The 24,031-nt window shown below is 37.7% G+C and overlaps 1 protein-coding gene across 1 annotated transcript in view; it reads right to left on the reverse strand.

Annotated features, from left to right (window-relative positions):
• LOC126355910 (splicing factor YJU2) overlaps positions 1–14,045 on the reverse strand; it is a 73,459-nt gene extending 59,414 nt beyond the window's left edge. Inside the window, exons 1-3 of the mRNA XM_050006423.1 lie at positions 13,843–14,045; positions 13,635–13,735; positions 8,155–8,266 (exon numbers count right to left, since the gene is read on the reverse strand). Coding sequence (XP_049862380.1) covers positions 8,155–8,266; positions 13,635–13,735; positions 13,843–13,866 — 237 coding nt within the window. The 5' untranslated portion in view covers positions 13,867–14,045. The remainder of the gene's footprint in view (positions 1–8,154; positions 8,267–13,634; positions 13,736–13,842) is intronic.
• Between the last annotated feature and the right edge of the window lie 9,986 nt (positions 14,046–24,031).

Consider the following 24,031-nt stretch of genomic DNA (forward strand, 5'->3'; position numbering starts at 1 on the left):
TTCTGTAATCATTAATAATGGCCTAATGAAATATTGAAATAATGAAGAGGATGTAGATGAAGACGAAATGGGAGATACGATACTGCGTGAAGAGTTTGACAGAGCACTGAAAGACCTGAGTCGAAACAAGGCCCCCAGAGTAGACAACATTCCATTAGAACTACTGACGGCCTTGGGAGAGCCAGTCATGACAAAACTCTACCAGCTGGTGAGCAAGATGTATGAGACAGGCGAAATACCCTCAGACTTCAAGAAGAATATAATAATTCCAATCCCAAAGAAAGCAGGTGCTGACAGATGTGAAAATTACCGAACTATCAGTTTAATAAGCCACGGCTGCAAAATACTAACGCGAATTCTTTACAGACGAATGGAAAAACTGGTAGATGCAGACCTCGGGGAAGATCAGTTTGGATTCCGTCGAAATGTTGGAACACGTGAGGCAATACTGACCTTACGACTTATCTTAGAAGAAAGATTAAGAAAAGGCAAACCTACATTTCTAGCATTTGTAGACTTACAGAAAGCTTTTGACAATGTTGACTGGAATACTCTTTTTCAAATTCTAAAGGTGGCAGGGGTAAAATACAGGGAGCGAAAGGCTATTTATAGTAGGTACTGGGAGATGAAGCAGCTTGCACAGGATAGAGTAGCATGGAGAGCTGCATCAAACCAGTCTCAGGGCTGAAGACAACAACAACAACAACAACAAATGAAATATAATCCTAAAATTGCACAAACAAGTTTTACAAAACTGAATTTCATCCAACATCTCTAAAAGAAGTTGTTGATGTTATTTTATTTTTAAAAAGAAAGAAAGGAAGAAAAAAATGCTCAAGTGACTCTGATGAAAGCAGTAGTAACATAATGAAATGTTGTTCAGCTGACCTTAGTAACATATTGATTCATTGTGAATGACTCTTTTTGCAGTTGTATTTCCCACAGTGACTTAAACAAGCTACTGTCAACCCATTTCACAAGAAACAAGAAGATACATTAGAATTACTAACACATTTCTTTACTGCCATTGTTTTCCAAAATTTTCAAGAAGATAATTTACCCTGTACACACTAAGTGCAGAAAAACATATTCAGCATCAAACTACTGCAATTTCAAAAAGTATTGTCAACTGAACAGGCTATACTTACCTTGACAGATTATAAACTAAAATCAATAGATCAGAAACTGCTGCCACTGGAAATATTTTCTGAGCTGGCTAAAGATTTTGATTGTGGATCCATACTATCCTAATGCAAAGTAAAATATTTCAGAACACTTAGGCACAGCAGGTTCATTGTTTTTATCCCATCTGAATGACAAAAAACAATTTATTTCAGCTCCATGTGAGCCACATGATGACAGGCACTTAGAATATGAAGCAATCAGACATGGTGTACAAAAAGGTTCAATTTTGGGTCTTTTGCTATTTCTGACATAAAAAAGGATGTACAATAAAGAAATTACATGAATAAAATGGAAAATGGCAGATGTGACGTACATGAACAAACACATGATTACAATTTCAGTAAATCTGGATGATTCATTCAACAGAGAAAGCTTCACAAATTGAGCAAGTCAATAATGTGTTGTTCTATCTCTGGCCCTCATAGTTACTTGATTAGGAATTGACTGCAGAGTTGTTGGATGTTCGCATGAGGGATACTGTGCCAAATTCTGCCCAACTGGATCATTAGATCATGAAAATCCCGAGATGGTTGGCAGGTCCTGCCCATAATGCTCCAAACATTCTCAACTGGGGAGAGATCCAGGGACCTTGCTGGCCAAGGTGAGGTTTGGCAAAGCTGAAGGCATGCAGCAGAGACCCTTGCCACATGCGGGCAGGTATTATCTTGCTGAAATGTAAGTGCAGCATGGTTTGTCACGAGGGGCAACAAAGGAGGGCATAGAATATCGTCAATGTTTTGCTGTGCTAAAAGGGTGCCTTATATGGCGACCAAAGGGGTCTTTCTATGAAACAAAATGGCACCCCAGGCCATTACTCCTGGTTGTCAGCCATATGGTAGGCAACAGTCAGGTTGGTACCCAATATTGTCCAGGGCATCTCCACAGGCATTTTCACTGATCATTGGGGCTCATTTCAAAGCAGTACTCACCAATGAAGACAATTTTATTCCAGTTAATGAGATTCCAGGTTAAAGATACGTCTGGAGACACACTGGACAGCAGTGGGAACCAACCTGCCTGGCACCCGCAATATGGTCTCACAATTTGGAGTGATGGTCTGGGGTGCCATTTCATTTCATAGCAAGATCCCTTTGGTTCTCATCCACAGCATACTTTCAGCACAGCAGTATGTTGACAACATTATATGCCCCATTTTGTTGCCCTTCACAGCAATGTGCTTACATTTCAGAAGGACAATGCATAGTTGCACACAGTAGGAGTATCGACTGTTTGTCTTTGTGCTAACGAAACCCTACCTTGGCCAGGAAGGTCAGCAGATCTTTCCCCAATTGAGAATGTTTGGAGCATTATGGGCAGGACCCTCCAACCATTTCAGGGTTTTGAAGAGCTAACATGCCAATTAGACAGAATTTGGCATGGTATCCCTCATAAGGACATTCAACAACTCTGTCAACAATGCCACGCCAAATAACTGCTTACATAAGGGCCAGAGGTGGACCAAAGCACCACTGACGTCCTCAATTTGTGAAGCTCTTTCTCTTGAATATACACTCCCATTTTCTGGAATCATAATCATTTGTTTGTCTGTACATGTACATCACATCTACCAATTTCTGTCCAATTCTCATAATTCCTTTGAAGTGTGTAGTGTTTTTTTGTCTTAGAGTATAAGTAAATGATCTTCCAATTGCAGCTTCAGAAGATGCAAAATATGTAATTTTTGCACATGATACATGAATAGGAATAAACAACGGCTCCTGTCCTCTTACTGAAAAAGTAGCTAATGAAATATTAGAAAACATCATCAGGTTATACAAGGCAAGTGGATTATTACAGAATTTTGACTCAGTATGTACAATTCAGTACCGCTCACAGAATCCACAAGCTATAAACATAAGTTTCTCAATCAATCAAATACAAGCAGTAGAAAGAGTTAAGCTTTGAGGCTACAGATACACCACAACACTGATAGAAAAACCCACTGCCTAGAGTTAATAAAGCATCTTGGATCAGCAATGTATGCAGTGTGCATGATTACTACTATAGACTGTTTAAAAATAAACAAAGCAGTTTTTGCTGTGTGTTTACATTCACTGATGAGTTATGGAGTCATTTTCTGTGGAAACTGAGGTTATTTTCAGAATACAGGAATGTGTTACAAGAATTATATTTGGTGTAAATTCAAGAAGATCCTGCAGTGACCTATTCAAAAATCTAGGTATTTTGCCAACTACCCAAAAAGTTGTGCACAAATTGAAGGAGCTAATAGAAGAGGAACTTATAGCCTTGAAAATAACCCAGGGAAAAGGGGCAATCAATGCACACACTCCTTAAGTTACTGGTCACTCAACAGTGTTGTACATTACACAACATGGTGATCATCCACCACATTCCGTACAGTTATAACATCTTTGCAGAGAACAAGAAGTATGTCTTCATTGGAAAGTGCTGCACCCCCTCCCCCCACAAAAAAAAGGAGAGAGAGAGAGAGAGAGAGAGAGAGAGAGAGAGAGAGAGAGAGAGAGAGAGAGAGGAAAGGTCGTGTCAGGGGAGTGGGGTTATCATGCATCATGCAAATGGACCTTCCCTTCCAGCTTAACACTTGGAACATGGAGTACCAGGTATATCATATACTTGCACATGAACTTGAGCAAGTGTTCCATATAGTCGCTTCCAACTGTATGCACACAGAAAGCACACATTACCTGTCCTGGACTTAAAGTGCGTTCCTATCCCACAGTTGTAGTATTTTGACTCCTCTATCTGCTCCTTGAATTTGTGGCAACTTTTGACATTAGGACCAAGGACAAACTCCACAAAGATTTCAACATTAGAACAGAAAGAAGTCACATACATAGGTGCACATGTATTCAATGCCTTACAAGAGCAGATTAAATGTTATGTAGATAATGAAGTTGAGTTTACGACTGAATTAAAGAATTTTCACTGGGCAACCCATTTTACTCCACTTTGAACAATATCCTCACAGAAGCTCTTATGTTTAATATTTTGGCTAAGGTATAGTTAGAATTAGCACTGTAATACAGTAATGTTGTGTCATTTCACTCTTTTGTGCTTGAATAAAAATAAATGTACATGTCTGACTTCTTTCCATATCCCACAGACCATTCTCCCTGGATCCATGAAATATTACTACTGTAACGTAAATTGCACATACTTAATTCTCAAATGGATGCAGTTAAAATATTCATCTCTTGCATTGACACTCTTTGTTTCTTGATAGCCATCTGAACACTGAGCCATGTACGCACTGGTAAAATGTATTATATTGGTAAATAATTTGACACATTTCATATAAAAAGAATGTTAAAGCTATCTTAAAACATATATTACATGTTTATGTGAGTTTAGAGAAAAAAGGGAAAAAATTAGAAGTAGAGTATTCAAACTCATGTATTTTCTTTCTGGGGAAAAAAAATGTTTCTTAGAAGAAGCGATGGAAGAGTTTGTCAAATATGATACTGCTATGCATATGTTATTCAGAAGTACGATGCAATGTTCCCTTTGGCAGGCTTGCATGTCTGAAGGAACATTGCATCATATTTCTGAACCATACAAGCACTGCAATGTTGTATATAGGCATTGCAGCAATTACAGCCATTATGAAACACATGAAATGTATCCACAGGTGCGAATATGGACAACCATCAGCTATATACCAATATGACAATGAAGATTCGTGCAACACTGGGACTCGAACCAGGATTTCCTGCTTACTGCGAGCAGTCGCCTTCCTCTTGATGACTTATGGAGGTTTGTGTCTGACCCTGAGTTGTGTTCAGATAGCCTAATGGTAAGGTGAACACTCACAATAAGCAGGAAATCCAGGTTCGAGTCCTGGTCTGTCACAAATTTTCATTGCTATGATTCAGTTTCAACTGAGGTTGTCCATATTCACAATTACGAATACATTTCATGTATCCATTAAATGATCATGTTTGTACAGGGTACAGGATCTATAAAGGGAAACCACATATCAGAGTGATAAAGGAACTCCCATACCTAGGTACTGGTTTAGCTGTACATCAAAGAATGATCAATCATTTAACAGGTTTTACTTCGTCTTATGGTAGGACCTCACCATACACTTATAGTGAACTTTCATTCACTTAGAAACACTGGACAAGATCCCACAACACTACACCACCTTGCTTAGGGATGATTTCAAAGCAAAAGTTGCCGAAGAATGAAAATATCACAGAATAGTTGGCTACTATCCCTCTCACAAGAGGACAAACAGGAACGCACAGCACCTTATAGACTTTTGAGAGAAGTATAACATGGTGCTAACATCAACCGCTTTTCAAACACCTACCTAAGAAGTCCAAGACCTGAAAGAGTCCAAATCTCTGTTGGGTGAATTCCAAACAGATCATGTAGCTGTATACAGGAAGTACCATAGGTAGACACAGTTTGTTCAGGTACTCAGAGGAGCTTTGATCATTACCTCTCCCTGGTAAAGACCAATCTACAACCACTGAGGAAATCATAAATCACCTAACATTATGAAGAGCTCTAAGATGACGAAGTTCAACAAATAACGACTGAATGATGAGGACTGTACCTTACACACAATAACGGGAGTAGTCCAACTTAGAGAAAAGCTCTACTGGATGCCACACAAGAAACCATCACTGCCTCATCCAACAAAGGCAAGTATCCCAGGTGGAACACAGACTGTGACCAGGATACAGAGAAAAGGCACAGAGCCTGTATCAAGTGGAAGAATGAGCCAAACTATCACTTTTTTTTTTAACACAACGAAACATAAAAGTGAACACCATCTGTAATTCCGAGAGAAACTACACCACATCCCTGATACAACAAGAAGATGAGGCCTTCAAGAACAACAACACAAGAGACATCCATTGGGCGGGGGGGGGGGGGGGGGGGGGAGGGGGGGGGACAAACTGGAGAACACATGGTACACAGCCTCTGTTTGTCAGCTTCACACACCTGTTGGGAAGTTGCAGTTAAACAGTAAAGACTGCATCAATACCATTGTTGGGTACTTCCAAAAGCCTCTCAATGCAGAGGAACCTAAAGAGAGACTTACCTTCCATGAGACCCCTTCTAGGAATTCAGTCTAAATACCACCAACCAGTGAAGAAAATGAGGAGATTATCAAATAAGAAGGCCTCTGGTACAGATGGCATAGTAGTGGAGGTGTGGAAACATGCAAATGAATACTTTACACAGGGCATCCATCAGACTGCACATGACATATGGATAAGGAGACCTTACCTAGTGAATGGACCTCGGCTGTGATCTATCTTCTTCACAAGAAGGATAGTAAGACTGACCTCAACAACTACTGTGGCATATCTGTGATGGCCGCCATGAACAAGATTTTCTCTAGAGCAATGCTAACTAGAGTCAGCAAACAACTTGATTCCCAACTAGATGAATATCAGGCCAACTTTCAAGCTAGTAGACCTTGCACAGAGCAAATACAAAATGTCAAGACTTTCTTTAATATCAGAGTCCAGCAGACTTACCTGGGTAGCCACCCAATTGGACCTTGAAAAGGTATATGATTTGATAGGTAGGCAGACCTTGATCTTCTCCCTATGAGAAGTTGGCCTACACGAGAAGAACAGCATATTAAACCAGGCCCTTCTGAGGAACACCACCTACACAGTGAGCTCTCTGAGAGTTTCACCATTCAAACAGGAGTTGGACAAGGTGATGGCCTCTCACGCATACTTTTAAAAAATGTACTGAAGAAGTTTATAGAAGATTATCAGGGAATAGACTTGCACATTACCACCAGGAATGGAATGAAGATTGGATACAACAAGGACAACCTCAATGTACTCTGCCTAGCCTTTGCAAAAGATCTGACAATATAAATGAGGCTACTCGCCAACTACAGAGCCTCTACAGCATTGCAGCTATGACCAGTTTGAAGGTCAGTATACAACAAACTGAGTTAATTAGTAACATCACAGGAGCCCCATCTGCAATTCCACTACACGGCAATGCGTTCTCTAAGTCTCCATAGTCAAATATTTAGGAGAATGGATTTCACCAAATGAGTGTGAGAATTTGTCAGTACATACCAGACGTGACAAGTTGGAGAGGGTCTGCCACTCCTGCAAGAGTATTTACATCTCCAAGTACCTTTCCAAGAACCTTAAACTCAAACATTACAACTCAGCAGAAAGGCCCTCTGCACTGCATGCCTCTGAATGCTTCCTGATGACCAGCAAGGGCTCACTTAGGAAACTAGAGCTCAAGGAACATAAAATTCTAAGGAGAATACTAGAACCAATAAGAGACGAGGACGGCACTACTAGATCAAACACAATAGTGAGCTGTACTATATCTATGAAAACATAATCACATCTATGAGGAAGAGATGATTAGCCTTCTAAGGACATTTGACCCACATGAACCCCTGTAGACTCACAAATAGAATCTTCACCATGACAGGTAGTAGGAAAGCCTCCAAAAAAAATGGATTACTACAGTGAAATCAGACCTGGAGCAACTTGAAAATCCATTAGAAACCATACAGGGCCAGTTGAAATTCTGCCAAATTATTGTACAAGGGATACTCCCAACATCTCTTAGCAACAAAAAGAGCACAGGAACCAGCAGACTAAAGTGGACAGAGGAGAAGAAGCTTGCTCACAGTCAGCAAATGAAAGCTTTCTGGGCCAAGAAGAAACGGAAAACCCCTGTAAAGCGTCAAAGCAAGCCTTATGGTCCTAAGCAGGCATAAACAAAAAGAAGAAGAAGATTAGTGTTTGTAATGCTTTATGAGCGTAAAGTAAAATGCATTCACAGGTACAGATTACAGTAGGAATTTTCTTTAACAAGAGTTGAAAAAACATTGTTTACGTCTAATATGGACAATTATAACTAAAGCTGATAAAATGTGTGAACTTACTTCTTCTGTAAACAATAAATCAGAAATACATAATTTATAATAAACTGAGTATATAATTAAATCAGTGTTACAAAGATGTGGAAAACATTTACCTTTATGTAAAATCTGTATATCCTTATTCCTAGATAATCCTCTCCTTCAACATCTTCTTTTCGTGCATTGAATTTTTTTCCCTTGTAGATGTACTCTCCACAAGTAACACACCTTTTAATAAAACAAAGGCAGAAGATTAATATGATAAACTAAAATTTTTCTTTGAAAAAGAGAGAAAAAAAAGAATCAAATTTCTCACACTGGTCTTCTAATGAAAACCCTTGTAATTTCTTGTTGTTGTGGTCTTACCCAGAAATTTTGTGGTGAAATGGGAACTTTGTAGTGGCTAACAAATTTGTAATGTACAGCTGATCATGTGAGCTAAAAACAATAAGCGATTCATATTCCACATAATCTGACATTGCAGGTCAGTTCATCAAGGCATCTTCTTTCTAGGCAGGCATTAATAGGAACCTACACAACACGGAAACCCCACCACATCAGCTATATGGGTTACCAAAAATCTACAAAGACGGTGTACCATTACGGCTGATTGTAAGTGCTCTTGGTTTTCTGATAATGCTGTGGTGTGTGAGAAGGTAATTGTCATTTGAGTGACAGTAGAAGGATACATAATATGACTTATTTCCAGATGCTGTAACAAATCGTAGCTAGCTCTAAAAGTTGAAAAATATAAGTTAATGCAGATGAGCAAGAAACACAATTCCATAATTTTCTAATACAGCATTAGTAAATATCCAGATTGATATAAAAGGAAAGAATTACATAAGGATAGTAGCAGGGAAGGCGAATGGTTGAATTCAGTTTTCTGGGAGAATTTCGGGAAGTATGGTTCATCTGTAAAGCAAATCATGAACAGAACACTAGTGTGAGCTATTCTTGAGTGCTACTCGAGTGTTTGGAACTAACCCCAAGTCATATTAAAAGAAGTCACGGGCTGCTAGCCAGGTTACCAATAGGTTCGATCAACATGTGAGTACTATGGAGACACTTTGTGAAGTGAAATAGGAATCTCTGGAGGGAAGAACACATTTGGAAAATTTCAAGAAACGGCATTTGAAGCTGACTGCAGGATGATTCTGCTGCCGCCAACACTCAGTTCACAGAAGGTGTACGAATATAAGAGAAATTAGAGTTCGTACAGAGGTATACAGACAGTCACTTTTCTCTTGCTCTATTTGCGAGTGGAGTAGGATGGGGAATGACTAATAGTGGTACATGGTACCCTCTGTCAGGCGTGTGTGTGTGTGTGTGTGTGTGTGTGTGTGTGTGTGTGTGTGTGTGTGATTTTGGTGAAGTTGGTTTTTGATAATAATTAGGTGTGCGAGCTACTGATTGTTGATAACGTGGGCTTTAGCTGAGCTGCACAGTTCAAGGGAATGCTTTGATTCTGGCTTTTGGAGCAATTTTTTCATTACCAGTCTTTACAGTGATATCTATGGTATCAAGTGCTGTTTGTTTTGCTATGTATTTCTTGTTGTGAATGTTATTTACTTTGTTTGACCCTGCACAAACCCCCTAATTTCCATGGCCATCCCATCAGATTGATATTCCTATTTGAAAGAACTGGATTATAGGTTATACTGTGATGTCATTTTTTCCTCATGTGTCTATTACTGCGTGACATGATAGTTACCACAGTGTGTAAGAACAAACAACCATGCTGATGACATCAAGGGTCTAAGCTGCTGGGTGGTATCAGACATTTTACTATTCCTGAAATTCTTTCAAGGGGTGTGAAAAATTTTAAAATTGACAGTTTTGATAAAACTGAGTGAGTATATCTGAAAATGCGCTGCGTCCCAATAATTAAATATGACAATTAGGATAAAAAATGGTTGGTTGGTTGGTTTGGGGAAGGAGACCAGACAGTGTGCTCATCGGTCTCATTGGATTAGGGAAGGATGGGGAAGGAAGTCGGCCGTGCCCTTTCAGAGGAACCATCCCGGCATTTGCCTGGAGTGATGATAAAAAATGTTTCCTATTTCAAACGACCACTAGTTACCCAAGTAGAATTAGAAGGTTGATGGCTTTGACACCTAAATGATGAGCTTATTTCGATAGTATATGCAAAGTAAATCTTTCTGTTACTAACATGAATATGAATTCCACCTTTTTGATCTAATAATCTGAAATTACAGCCCCAAGTGATTACATTCATGGGTTATGAAATAAAACTACAAAATATTCACACAAAAATTGTTAAAATGCTCATACTATAATGCAGGAACCGAAAATTAAAAATCTCCTATAAAAAAAGTCAGAGCAATTAAGCAAATCATGTTGGAGGACAACAAAAATAACCAACAGAAACTGAGTAATTAATACTTCTAGAAGTGGAGAAACTGGGAAGAAACTTTATAATATGTTAATTCAATTGTGAAAAGTTTGACAGAGCACTGAAGGACCTAAGTCAAAACATGGACCAAGGAGTAGACAACATTCCATTAGAACTACTGATAGCCTTGGGAGAGCCAGTCCTGAGAAAACGCTACCACCTGGTGAGCACAATGTACGAGACAGGTGAAATACCGCCAGACATCAAGAAGAATATAATAATTCCAATCCCAAAGAAAGCAGGTGTTGACAGAAGTAAAATAACTGAACTATCAATTTCATAAGTCACGGAAATACTAACGTGAGTTCTTTACAGAAGAATGGAAAAACTAGTAGACACTGACCTCGAGGAAGATCAGTTTGGATTCCGTAGAAATGTTGGAACACGTGAGGTAATACTGACCCTAAGACTTATCTTAGAAAATAGATTAAGGAAAGGCAAACATACGTTTCTAGCATTTGTAGACTTAGAGAAAGCTTTTGACAATGTCGACTGGAATACTCTCTTTAAAATTCTGAAGGTGGAAGGGGTAAAATACAGGGAGCAAAAGCCTCTTTACAATTTGTGCAGGAACCAGATGGCAGTTATAAAGAGTCAACGGGCATGAAAGGGAAGCAATGGTTGGGAAGGGAGTGAGACAGGGTTGTAGCCTATCCCCAATGTTATTCAATCTGTAAATTGAGCAAGCAGTAAAGGAAACAAAAGAAAAATTCAGAATAGTAATTAAAATCCATGGTGAAAAAATAAAATCTTTGAGCTTTGCTGATGGCATTGTAATTCTGTCAGAGACAGCAAAGGACCTGGAAGAGCAGCTGGACAGTGTTTTGGAAGGATATAAGATGAAAATCAACAAAAGCAAAACAAGGATAATGGAATTAAACTGGGTGATGCTGAAGGAATTATATTAGTAAATTAGACACTTAAAGTAGTAATATGAGTTTTGCTATTTGGGGAGCAAAATAACTGATGATGGTCTTAGCAGAGACGACACAAAATGTAGACTAGTAATGGCAAGGAAAGCATTTCTGAGGGAGAGAAGTTTGATAACATCGAGTATAGATTTAAGTGCAGGAAGTCACTTCTTAAAGTATTTGTATGGAGTGTAGCCATGTATGGAAATGAAACATGGATGATAAATAGTTTAGACAAGAAGAAAATAGAAGCTTTCGAGATGTGGTGCTACAGAAAAATGCTGAAGATCAGATGGGTAGATCACATAACTAATGAGGAGGTACTGAATGGAATTGGCGAGAAGAGAAATTTGTGGCACAACTAGACTAGAAGAAGGGATCAGTTGGTAGGACATGTTCTGAAGCATCAAGGGATCACCAATTTAGTACTGGAGGGCAACATGGAGGGTAAAAATCACAGAGGGAGACCAAAAGATGAATACACTAAGCAGATTCAGAAGGATTTAGGTTGCAGTAGGTACTGGGAGATGAAGAAGCTTGCACAGCATAGAGTAGCATAGAGAGCTGCATCAAACCAGTCACTGGACTGAAGAGCACAGCAACAACAACAAATTCAACTAGGTTGACATCTACTACACTTTGTTCACATACAAAACCTCACATCTTATTATATTATTGCCTTTATTCCATTACTTTCATGTTTTCTATTTTTTAATATTGACTGGTGTAGCTGAGTTAACCAGAATGCATTTAGAAAGCTTTATTTTTTTAGTTGATCATGTAAACTGTAGCCTAAGGCCAGTATATGGTCAGTTAAATGTGGGAAATCTTGCAAAATCACATTTAAATTGGCCTGTGGTATTGACATTCAGCAGCTGAATCAATGCAATCTTCATCTGAAGTTTGTAACATTACTGTGCAGCTTTGAGAACTGGACTGCAGAGTTCATTGGACTGTATGTGGCACTGGGCTGTACCCAACACAGCTTGAGAAAGTATCATCAATTCATGGAAACAAAAATACTGTAATGTGTAGTTTGGTAGAGTAGCACATAATCATTACCAGAAATTCACAAAAATATTTTAATAAATACAAATCCCGTATTCAGATTCCAGGAGGGGGTATAAGCCCCTTGTTTACTCCACAACTGGATGCCTATGTAAGTATGACAATACTCTTAACAAGAAAGCAGAAAACCTCAAGAGAAACAGACCCTGGATTCCCGCCCTACAGTGAATGATCATTGCAGGTAACAGAGGGAGAATTAATGATATAAATCTGGGTAAGTCTCAAAGACACTGGCGCAGAATCTACATGCAAGCACTGGGCTTGACTCTAGTCTGCCACAAGCAATGGAGTGGGAATCTTTGGCAATCCGTCACTTGTGTTGGATAACATCAGCAAAATCATTAAAGAAATATCAGCTGAAAATTCTGAGACAAAAGCAAACAGTCAAAACGTCAATTTAACACATCATTAATTATACTCTGATTAAAATTACTTCGTGCTTGACAGATTGCATTGCAGTGTTGCCGATGCACTACCAGCCACGCTTAACAAGACGCCGCACCTACCCACAAAACAGGAAACACAGCAAGCACATGGTGCTTGAGAAGGAACTAAGACTGACTGGTGGCTCACACCTACCACTCAATTCACTGAAACATCAATCAGAAAGCAATTTTAACTGGAGTATAGTAGCTACCATCAGCTGCCAGGATCGGCTATAGTAGTAGTGGTTGAGGAGACACAACTAACTGATGCAGTGTAACATAATTACATGGATTACAATATTTTAATTGACTTGCATTTACTGGAAATTAGGGATGGGCGAATACTGAAGGTAAGTAAGTTTAACATCCTGATACTGGTGATAATGTTATTAGAGATGAAGCGTAAGCTCACACTAGATAAGGGTAGGAAACAAAATGGGTGTTCATTTTCAAAGAAACCATCCAATAAACAACTTGACTAACTCATAGGAAACGTACATATGGAGGGCTGGGTAGGGATCTGAAACCCATAACTTTCGAATGTGAGCATAATTCCTTAACCACTATACAGTTCGCTTGAACTGTATGGACTGAATAATTACAGCTTTGACGTCATACAACCTCCAAACATTGACAGACTAAACCCAACTCTGTTAGGCAGTGTAGAAGAATGAATAGACATATAATATCATACTTAGATAAATGGCTTACTAAACAAGGCTGAACAGACATCATCACACTGAGAAGTCATTATCACTTACGATATGGTTTCTCACCTCATATTAAATGGAGCCATAAGTCTCACAGTGTATTGACGATTTTTTGGCATCTTCATCCTCGGTATTTTCGACGGATCGAAATCCGGAGGATAATATTTCTGAAAAGTCAAGTTACATATCAGTGAACTCATGACTGGTCAACAATTTAATTTGTCATTAGACGAATACACAATTTTACAACAAATCGTTCACTACGGATACCTACATTTAACACTTTTCTTTCCGACATTTTCGCTTGTGTTGCTTAGCTAAAAACCAAAATATTCTGTTTACAAACAGAAGCACACGAACTCCACACTCAACATAAACAATACAGCAAAGTTCCTCAGCGCGGAAGACACGTTTGCCAATCCAAAGATGAAACTAGTGCGCTGTGAGGTTTCTTCGGTTTACGCTAGCGAGCTATTGCAGCAATTTACTTTCGTTGAGGAACTCGCAGCGCGGTTTGCGAGTGTAAATATATCGCCAAGTCGACTTGCGAACGCAGCAATTTATTGCGGAAGTGACTTGGTGCACGTTTTCCGCTTCCAGTGTGGACACCACGCAAGAAGTATCTGCAAGTAACCTGCAGCTTTTAGGATTTATTTCTATTTCCTGTAGGAAGAGCAAGTTAAAGTAAGTATGTCATCTGCATAACACAAATATTTAACAATTTACTTAATGTGCTGACTTAATTTATACAACCATCTTACTTATTATATGCAAACAAATTTCGGAATGGAGGAGAAACGAGAATGGATGAAGCAGGATACAGAATATTTTATTGAAGCCGTGGAAAGCTACCCCGAAATATGGAACGTGCATAACCAGCACTTTAAGGATGAAGTGAAGAAGATGAGCGCATTAAATGAAATCTCGTCGAAATTCGACACAACTATGAAAGAAGTGCACAGAAAAAGTGGCATAACTTGAATACACAACCCATTTGCCACCTGCATCCACTCGCTTGTAGTTTTAGGAGTCTAGAAAAAGACTATGTGTAATTATTACATGTTGTTGTTGTTGTCTTCAGTCCTGAGACTGGTTTGATGCAGCTCTCCATGCTACTCTATCCTGTGCAAGCTGCTTCATCTCCCAGTACCTACTGCAACCTACATCCTTCTGAATCTGCTTAGTGTACTTATCTCTCGGTCTCCCTCTACGATTTTTACCCTCCACGCTGCCCTCCAACGCTAAATTTGTGATCCCTTGATGCCTCAAAACATGTCCTACCAACCGATCCCTTCTTCTAGTCAAGTTGTGCCACAAACTTCTCTTCTCCCCAATCCTATTCAATACCTCCTCATTAGTTACGTGATCTATCCACCTTATCTTCAGTATTCTTCTGTAGCACCACATTTCGAAAGCTTCTATTCTCTTCTTGTCCAAACTAGTTATCGTCCATGTTTCACTTCCATACATGGCTACACTCTAAACAAATACTTTCAGAAACGACTTCCTGATACATAAATCTATATTCGATGTTAACAAATTTCTCTTCTTCAGAAACGCTTTCCTTGCCATTGCCAGTCTACATTTTATATCCTCTCTACTTCGACCATCATCAGTTATTTTACTTCCTAAATAGCAAAACTCCTTTACTACTTTAAGTGTCTCATTTCCTAATCTAATTCCCTCAGCATCACCCGATTTAATTTGACTACATTCCATTATCCTCGTTTTGCTTTTGTTAATGTTCATCTTATATCCTCCTTTCAAGACACTGTCCATTCCGTTCAACTGCTCTTCCAAGTCCTTTGCCGTCTCTGACAGAATTACAATGTCATCGGCGAACCTCAAAGTTTTTACTTCTTCTCCATGAATTTTAATACCTACTCCAAATTTTTCTTTTGTTTCCTTTATTGCTTGCTCAATATACAGATTGAATAACATCGGGGAGAGGCTACAACCCTGCCTCACTCCTTTCCCAACCACTGCTTCCCTTTCATGCCCCTCAACTCTTATTACTGCCATCTGGTTTCTGTACAAATTATAAATAGCCTTTCGCTCCCTGTATTTTACCCCTGCCACCTTTAGAATTTGAAAAAGAGTATTCCAGTCAACATTGTCAAAAGCTTTCTCTAAGTCTACAAATGCTAGAAACGTAGGTTTGCCTTTTCTTAATCTTTCTTCTAAGATAAGTCGTAAGGTCAGTATTGCCTCACGTGTTCCAACATTTCGACGGAATCCAAACTGATCCTCCCCTAGGTCTGCATCTACCAGTTTTTCCATTCGTCTGTAAAGAATTCGCGTCAGTATTTTGCAGCCGTGGCTTATTAAACTGATAGTTCGGTAATTTTCACATCTGTCAGCACCTGCTTTCTTTGGGATTGGAATTATTATATTCTTCTTGAAGTCTGAGGGTATTTCGCCTGTCTCATACATCTTGCTCACCAGCTGGTAGAGTTTTGTCATGACTGGCTCTCCCAAGGCCGTCAGTAGTTCTAATGGAATGTTGTCTACTCCGGGGGCCTTGTTTCGACTCAGGTCTTTCAGTGCTCTGTCAAACTCTTCACGCAGTATCGTATCTCCGATTTCGTCTTCATTTACATCCTCTTCTATTTCCATAATATTGTCCTCAAGTACATCGCCCTTGTATAAACCTTCTATATACTCCTTCCACCTTTCTGCCTTCCCTTCTTTGCTTAGAACTGGGCTGCCATATGAGCTCTTGATATTCATACACGTGGTTCTCTTCTCTCCAAAGGTCTCTTTAATTTTCCTGTAGGCAGTATCTATCTTACCCCTAGTGAGATAAGCTTCTACATCCTTACATTTGTCCTCTAGCCATCCCTGTTTAGCCATTTTGCACTTCCTGTCGATCTCATTTTTGAGACGTTTGTATTCCTTTTTGCCTGCTTCATTTACTGCATTTTTATATTTCTCCTTTCATCAATTAAATTCAATATTTCTTCTGTTACCCAAGGATTTCTAGCAGCCCTCGTCTTTGTACCTACTTTATCCTCTGCTGCCTTCACTACTACATCCCTCAGAGCTACCCATTCTTCTTCTACTGTATTTCTTTCCCCTATTCCGGTCAATTGTTCCCTTATGCTCTCTCTGAAACTCTGTGCAACCTCTGGTTCTTTCAGTTTATCCAGGTCCCATCTCCTTAATTTCCCACATTTTTGCAGTTTCTTCAGTTTTAATCTACAGGTCATAACCAATAGATTGTGGTCAGAGTCCACATCTGCCCCTGGAAATGTCTTACAACTTAAAACCTGGTTCCTAAATCTCTGTCTTACCATTATATAATCTATCTGATACCTTTTAGTATCTCCAGGGTTCTTCCACGTATACAACCTTCTTTCATGATTCTTAAACCAAGTGTTAGCTATGATTAAGTTGTGCTCTGTGCAAAATTCTACTAGGCGGCTTCCTCTTTCATTTCTTAGCCCCAATCCATATTCACCTACTATGTTTCCTTCTCTCCCTTCTCCTACACTCGAATTCCAGTCACCCATTACTATTAAATTTTTGTCTCCCTTCACTATCTGAATAATTTCTACATGTTCTGTTTAATTAGCTTGTCACTTTCCATTTTATGAGCATTAGATAAAAACATTTTAATAAAGCATATCATTCTATAAAACGCAGTTTATTTGAACAAAAAATTTAATTTCATTGTTGTGTTTTCACGTACCTTCAAATAATTTTCCCTTTTCAAGACGTCAAAAATGGCTCTACATACATCGGGTACGATCAGAATAATGGTGTTGACGGGAATATTTATCAGCGATGGATCCTTACATTTGTAGGTAGAATGTGGCTGAATTACAATTCAAGTAATCTATTAATGAACTCTATTTTCCCTCTTGCACGATGCACAACTGAATTTGCACAGACGATACGTTTCATACATCAACAAATCAGTTTAGAGCTGTGGTTACAATACTGCAGAACTAAAGTTGTGCTTATTTATTTATTTATTTAACCTGGCAAGATTAGGGCCATCAGGCCCTCTCTAACATCTAACCAGGCATTCTACTTATTTTACATTCATATGTTTTAGTAGGCATGTTAAACTACATCTAGTACAAAAAGTGAAATAAACAATTAGAAAGGTACACCTGGAAAAATACAAACATATAGAGTTTATTTTCGTAGATCATAAGTACTGTTATAAATAGACATTACTGAAGAGTAAGATTTTAGATAGGAGAGCTGGCAACAGGGAGTATGAGGGAGACTCATTGTGAAGGGAGGAGAAGAATAGAGAGACATGATGAAACATAATTAAGGAAATATAAAGGAAAAGAAGAATGCGTAGCTAATAGAGATAGATGAAGAGAAAGGCATCTCAGGAGCAAGATAGGAGACGCTAGCTTTGCTATTTGACAGATGAGAGGATTGGCTTTGTACATTAATTTTGTGGAGAACTTTATGAGGATGATAGTAGGAAATGCTTCAACTTCTTCTTAAAAGCAGCAGGAGATTGAATTTTCCGCAAGGTAAGGGGCAGTTTTTTTCCAGAGGCGGACAGTGGCAACTGAGAAGGAGTTTGCAAAAGTTTTTGTTTTGTGAGTGGGCACAGTTAGAAAAGCACCAAATTTCACCTCCTCCTTACACTTTATTCAATACTGATTCGGCAACACCACAGTTCAAATTAACTCAGAAAAGTCAGTTACACATTCAAAATGTAATCAAGATATTTGAAGGTAAGTTGCTTCCATTATCGCCATAGCAAGAAAACAAAAATGATTTGCCAATTTCTCCAGAGCTCATTAATGAGATGGACATGTCTCAGTTTTCTTCTTTACTGCACACAGATTTCAGCTACAAAGTTGTTAATATTTCAACTTAAGGCCTAACACTTCTTCTTTTGGTTAAATATGCAACTTTACATTTCCTTAAATGTAGAGAAAACAGCACTTCTTTACAACTCAATGGAAATTTGATGAGTTATCATTCAGAAGTATTTTGGGAAAAATAACTGAAGAACTGTTAAAATGAGTGTCTTTGTAACACTTAACTGAAGAACGAATACAAAGAGATCAAAGTCTGTTGCCAGCACTCCATTTATGAAACATATAATCCTATGGTTCTCCATAATCAGGAAGTATAAAAACACATACAGATGGATACCCCATAGACAACAGAGACATGTGGCATATATGGTCTTCTTTATCTTAAGTTTTCATAGTATAATATGTTAACAGGGTTAGTCGAATTGGTTGTAACTGACACTTTTGCAAATCACAATACTTTGTGTTAAATGTGTAATATTTGATTATTTTCTACGTTGTTTAATAGTTTCTTATGCATGAAAACGAAATCATTTGCAGAAAAGACTTGGTTAGAAAATGAAATCAAATCGCTCTACATTAAGAAACTCATGCTTAATAGGATGTTATATGATTTACATCTCGAGTTATCAGCTTTTATTAACAACCCAACAGTGATGATCAACATAATACAAAAAATTGAACACATCACAGCAAGAACACTGCAATACACACACAACAAGCATGAACGAAAAATCAAAACACTCACTAATAAAAATAACCATAGAGGAAAGTATGACAAAGTACAACACACCTATCAGCACAAATTTCACCCAAAATTAATAAATCTCACAGACACAGAATTAACTGAGAAAGAAACACAGCTATTAGAGAAAGGACTCAAACACAACATCAGCACAAAAATAGATAACCACTACATAGAAAATTTGATTGTAGAAACAGAAAGCATCCTGGCAGAGGAAGAGAAAAATAAAAATAACACTATAAATATTGGACTAACACGAGAACTAGTGAAGAAAGAAAGAAATAATATAATCACCATGTCAAAGAAAGAGCAAAACAGTAAACTTCAAACAGAAAAAACACCACTAAGAAATTAAAAGAAAAACTGCAAGCTAACATCATAGTCACAAGAGCTGACAAAGGGAACAGCACAGTACTGATCAATAATGAACAATATATAGAAAAAACTATGGATTTCATCTCTTCTAACAATATAACAAAACTAAAATCTGATCCAACAGCACGCTTCCAGACATACATAAAAAACAACCTCAGAGAGATCAGACACATACTTACAGATAAACAAAAACAACATATCACACAGAAGAACCCAAAAGCACCAACACTCAGAAGCCAACCCAAGGTCCACAAACCCTACATTCCAGTGAGGCCTGTTATTAATTTCATGAATGCACCATCCTACCATGTGGCAAAACACATGAACAAAATCATAATGCAACACTATGAAATGAAAAACAGCAGAACAGTGAAAAACACAAATGAACTCATAACATATATAAAAGACTTACACATCCCACAAACAGCATCACTCATCTCTTTTGACATAGAGAACATGTACACCTCAATATCTACTGCAGACACAATAAAACTAATTGAAGAAAACTTACTAACACACAACAAACTACCTGTAGACAATATTAATGAAATAACAAAAACGCTCAAAGTAATCACATCCCAAAATTACTTCCAATTTGAAAAGGAATTTTACTTACAAGAAGATGGGCTCCCAATGGGATCCCCAATTTCAGGAACACTAGCAAACATATTCATCAACTACATAGAAAACACAATCTTCGATACAGTCATCACAAAGAAAGGATACAAAATTGTTTACTGGTACAGATACGTAGATGACATAATCTGTATGGTAGATAAACCAACAGAGAAAATTGATAAACTTCATACAGATATAAACAACATACATAAAAATATTCAATTTACCATAGAAAAAGAAACACAAAAGCAAATACATTCCTTGGATATAACAATAAAGAGAGAGAACAATAAACACACATTTGACATCTTCGGAAAGCCTACAGCCACAGACATAATCATACATGCTTCATCCAACCACCCACAAAATCAAAAATTAGCGGCCCTACGACATATGTTACACAGGCTAAATAACATAACTCAGCAAAGAAAATTATGAAAAAGAGTTACAAACAATACAACTTGTAGCCACTAACAATGGTTACAGCACCCATATAGTACAAAAACTCAATGAAAAAATTAAAACACAACTAAAGAAAAATCAAATCAAGCAGAGATTACAGAACCCCACAAACACTACAGCACACACAGAAACACAAAACAATAACACTCATGACATAAATAACAGAAAAAAATGGTATACTCTCACATACAAACAATAGCAAATATATTAAAGAAACAGGGATTACAAATAGCTTACAGAACAAGAAACACACTCCAATCAGATTTACAAACAACAGAAAAACCAGACAAATACCAAGGAGCAGGTATATACCAGCTAGAGTGCCAAGAATGTAAAGCAGTATATCTGGGGATGACAAGCAGGAACTTTAAAACTAGGTATATAGAACATATAAGAAGTTGGAAATATGAGAACAGTCATTCTACCTTTGCTGAACACCTGATAAAACATGGACATGAACCATCTAACATGGAATGTGACATGACAGTGATCAGAGTAAATAATCACAACAAAAACCTCTTGACATTGCAAGAAAACTTCCACGTACAAAGAGCCATTGCAATGGAAAAGAAGGTACTCAATGACCAAATCCATATAAACAATAACTCGCTTATCATGCTAGCCACCAAAACAATAACAAACTAAAGTGCAACCAGGATAAATAATTAATGAATATCCTTCCCTTCTACTCTCTCTCCCCCCCCCCCCCCAATACACACACACATACTCACAGACAAACACATGAACCCACAGATTAAAGGGAAAAAAAGAAGATTACACACAGACACACAACAAATGAAAACCACAAAATACAACAGAAACAAAAGACAAACACATAACAACAGTTGGCAACACTACACACTGCAAATGCACATATGTTGATCGCCAAATGGCAGTGAAAGTGAAATGTGATGTGACAAATGGCTAAACAACACCTGATTCGGCTAACTGGAGCATGAAGACCAGCAAATACATCTCCAGAAACACATATATGTGTTAGCAGTGCTGGAAATCATAAGTAAAACGCAAGAAGCATCATTTTATGGAACTTGTGCTACAAAAGTTGCTTCCAACCTAAAAAACCCGACAAAATGTAATGTATCAACAGATTATATCTAGCAGATAATACGCTTATTGTATATATAAAAAAGAAACATGTATTTCAGGCCACTGATGATGCTTCCCAAATAAATGAAGTGAAACGCGTATGGCAACAAACAAACTGCCTTCATTTAGTTGCATAGACGGCACATACCTCCTCGAAAACATTTAGTTTATATCTTCAATAGAACAGTAATTGTAGAAGTTCAGTATATTCTTAAATTTTTATGAACTCATTACATTGATCCAATTTATTACAAAAATTTAAATGAGACATTTTTGCAAGTTGTAAAATCAAATGGTAAAACTACTATGTGTCCCATAAATATATAAGTATGGGAAAAGAGATTTACATGGTCAACCATAAATTCAGATACAAAGCTAAGAATTTCAGTGAACAGAATCAGGTTTTAGTTACATATTTGCTTTTGGTAGCCTAACTTTCTGTCAATGAAATTTTGGCCTCTATATCTGTGAAAATAATTTAATGTAGATTGACAATTTATTTGTGTACTCTCACAGGACTTGTTATGTGAACCTCCAATTTTACTAACTCCTCCATCAACTGTATTATTCAATATTTTCTGTTTCACCTTCCAACATTATCGTTTCTTCTTATTGTTGCTCACATGACTGGTGATGCTAAATATAGAAATATGAAACTGCTAACTAGATGAAAACTAAAATGTGAAAAGTCTTCATGTTAACAGTTTATGTGAGACTCTTACTTCCTTAAACCATTCATTCCATCAGTGCTGATAAGTGAGTTTATTATTCTCAAGTACAATTCAAATTGTACTCTCATACAGTAGATAATACTTCTAGTTCACCTGTTTTATTTTTGTTTACGAAGTCATAAGCTTGAGTTCCTGGCTTCATAAAGATAGAAGTCTTCACTTCCTTCTGTATGCCTGAGACATTTTCTGCTGGTGAAACCTGTTATCATAAGGATTATTCAGAGTTGTTCTCTGCCTTTATGCTTTACAAGTGACAGCAACATATATTTCCAATGACACAGAGAATTATCTGTGGAGTTTAAGAATATGTGGCTGTTGAACCAAAGTTTCAACTTTATATTGCTGGATACAAGTGAAAGAGTCAACATATTGTATCTTTCGTGTTATCTGTCTTAACATAGTGGATAGCATATTTGGCCAAAAGCTTCAAACTAATGTTATCTTATAAAGTGTAATAAGGAATTGGATTAATAATTAAATATCTAATGGCAGGAGGTTTTTCATGTGCAATGAAAATAGTCAGTGTGTTACCATGATACAAAAATGGAGATTCTATGTGCTCTGGTATTTTACAGACCAGTTAGCCTACTACCCATTTTCTCATAAATTTCTTAAAAAAGAAATTAGATTTATGTCATATTGCCATATTGTGTCAAGAAACGGTATCATAAATGGTAGACAATTTAGATTCCTGGAAGGAAAATTGATAGTTTCAGCAGTATTGGCATGTATAAATATTATCTAAGAGGGACTAGGTCAAGACCAAAATCCTCTCGATATATATTATGAGTTATCGAACACTTTCAATCTAATTGACCATTATGTTTTAATAAGGGAACCTAATCATTATACACTTGGAGTAAAAAGCCCCAAGTATCATTAAACCAAACTTGGATAATGGAGAATGAGCAGTACAATTTGAATAAAAGAATTTGAATAAAAGAAATTTCAACAAAAAGAAGCAGTTTACATAAGGCAGCATATATGGATCTCTGTTCTAATATATATAAATAACTTACTTCTTGGCAATGAAATCGAAATGATTCTCTTTGCAGATGACATCACAAGCACAACTATTGCCAAAAAATTTACATGATAACATAACAAAAGGCAAGTTGGAACCGACAGGCTAATACTTTCGTAAAGAGAAAAGTAATGCAATACTGTTTAGGCAAAACAGCAGAAGAAGAATAGAGGAATCGCCACAATTACAAGAGCTGGATTTGAAAGTAGTACAGATCACAAAGTTCTTACAGTTCATCATAGACAACTGTTTATTGTGGAAAGACAACATTGCTGCCATAACTAGCAAACCAAACTCAGCCCATTGCAAAATCTTATGTCTGTTCCAAGGCACCAGAGCACTGAGAAACAGGCATAGTTGGAGATCAGATCCCATCATGTCAATCTCTGACCATGTGGCTCAAACGTCTGTCTCCAGTTCTCAGAACATTCCTTCCTCCTGCCCAACTTCCAGCCTCTCAAACATCACATGTGGAGGGACTGAGTCTACACTGTTGCCAGTGCGATGGCTGGGAAACGCCACAATATTTTCGAAAAATTCAGGAACTAACAGAGCAGAAATCCCCTTCGCTGCGTACATGAAACACATACCACCTTCGTCTGCTTCAT

Source organism: Schistocerca gregaria, chromosome 3 (genome assembly GCF_023897955.1).
Source record: "Schistocerca gregaria isolate iqSchGreg1 chromosome 3, iqSchGreg1.2, whole genome shotgun sequence".
In the NCBI taxonomy this organism is placed as follows: domain Eukaryota; kingdom Metazoa; phylum Arthropoda; class Insecta; order Orthoptera; family Acrididae; genus Schistocerca; species Schistocerca gregaria.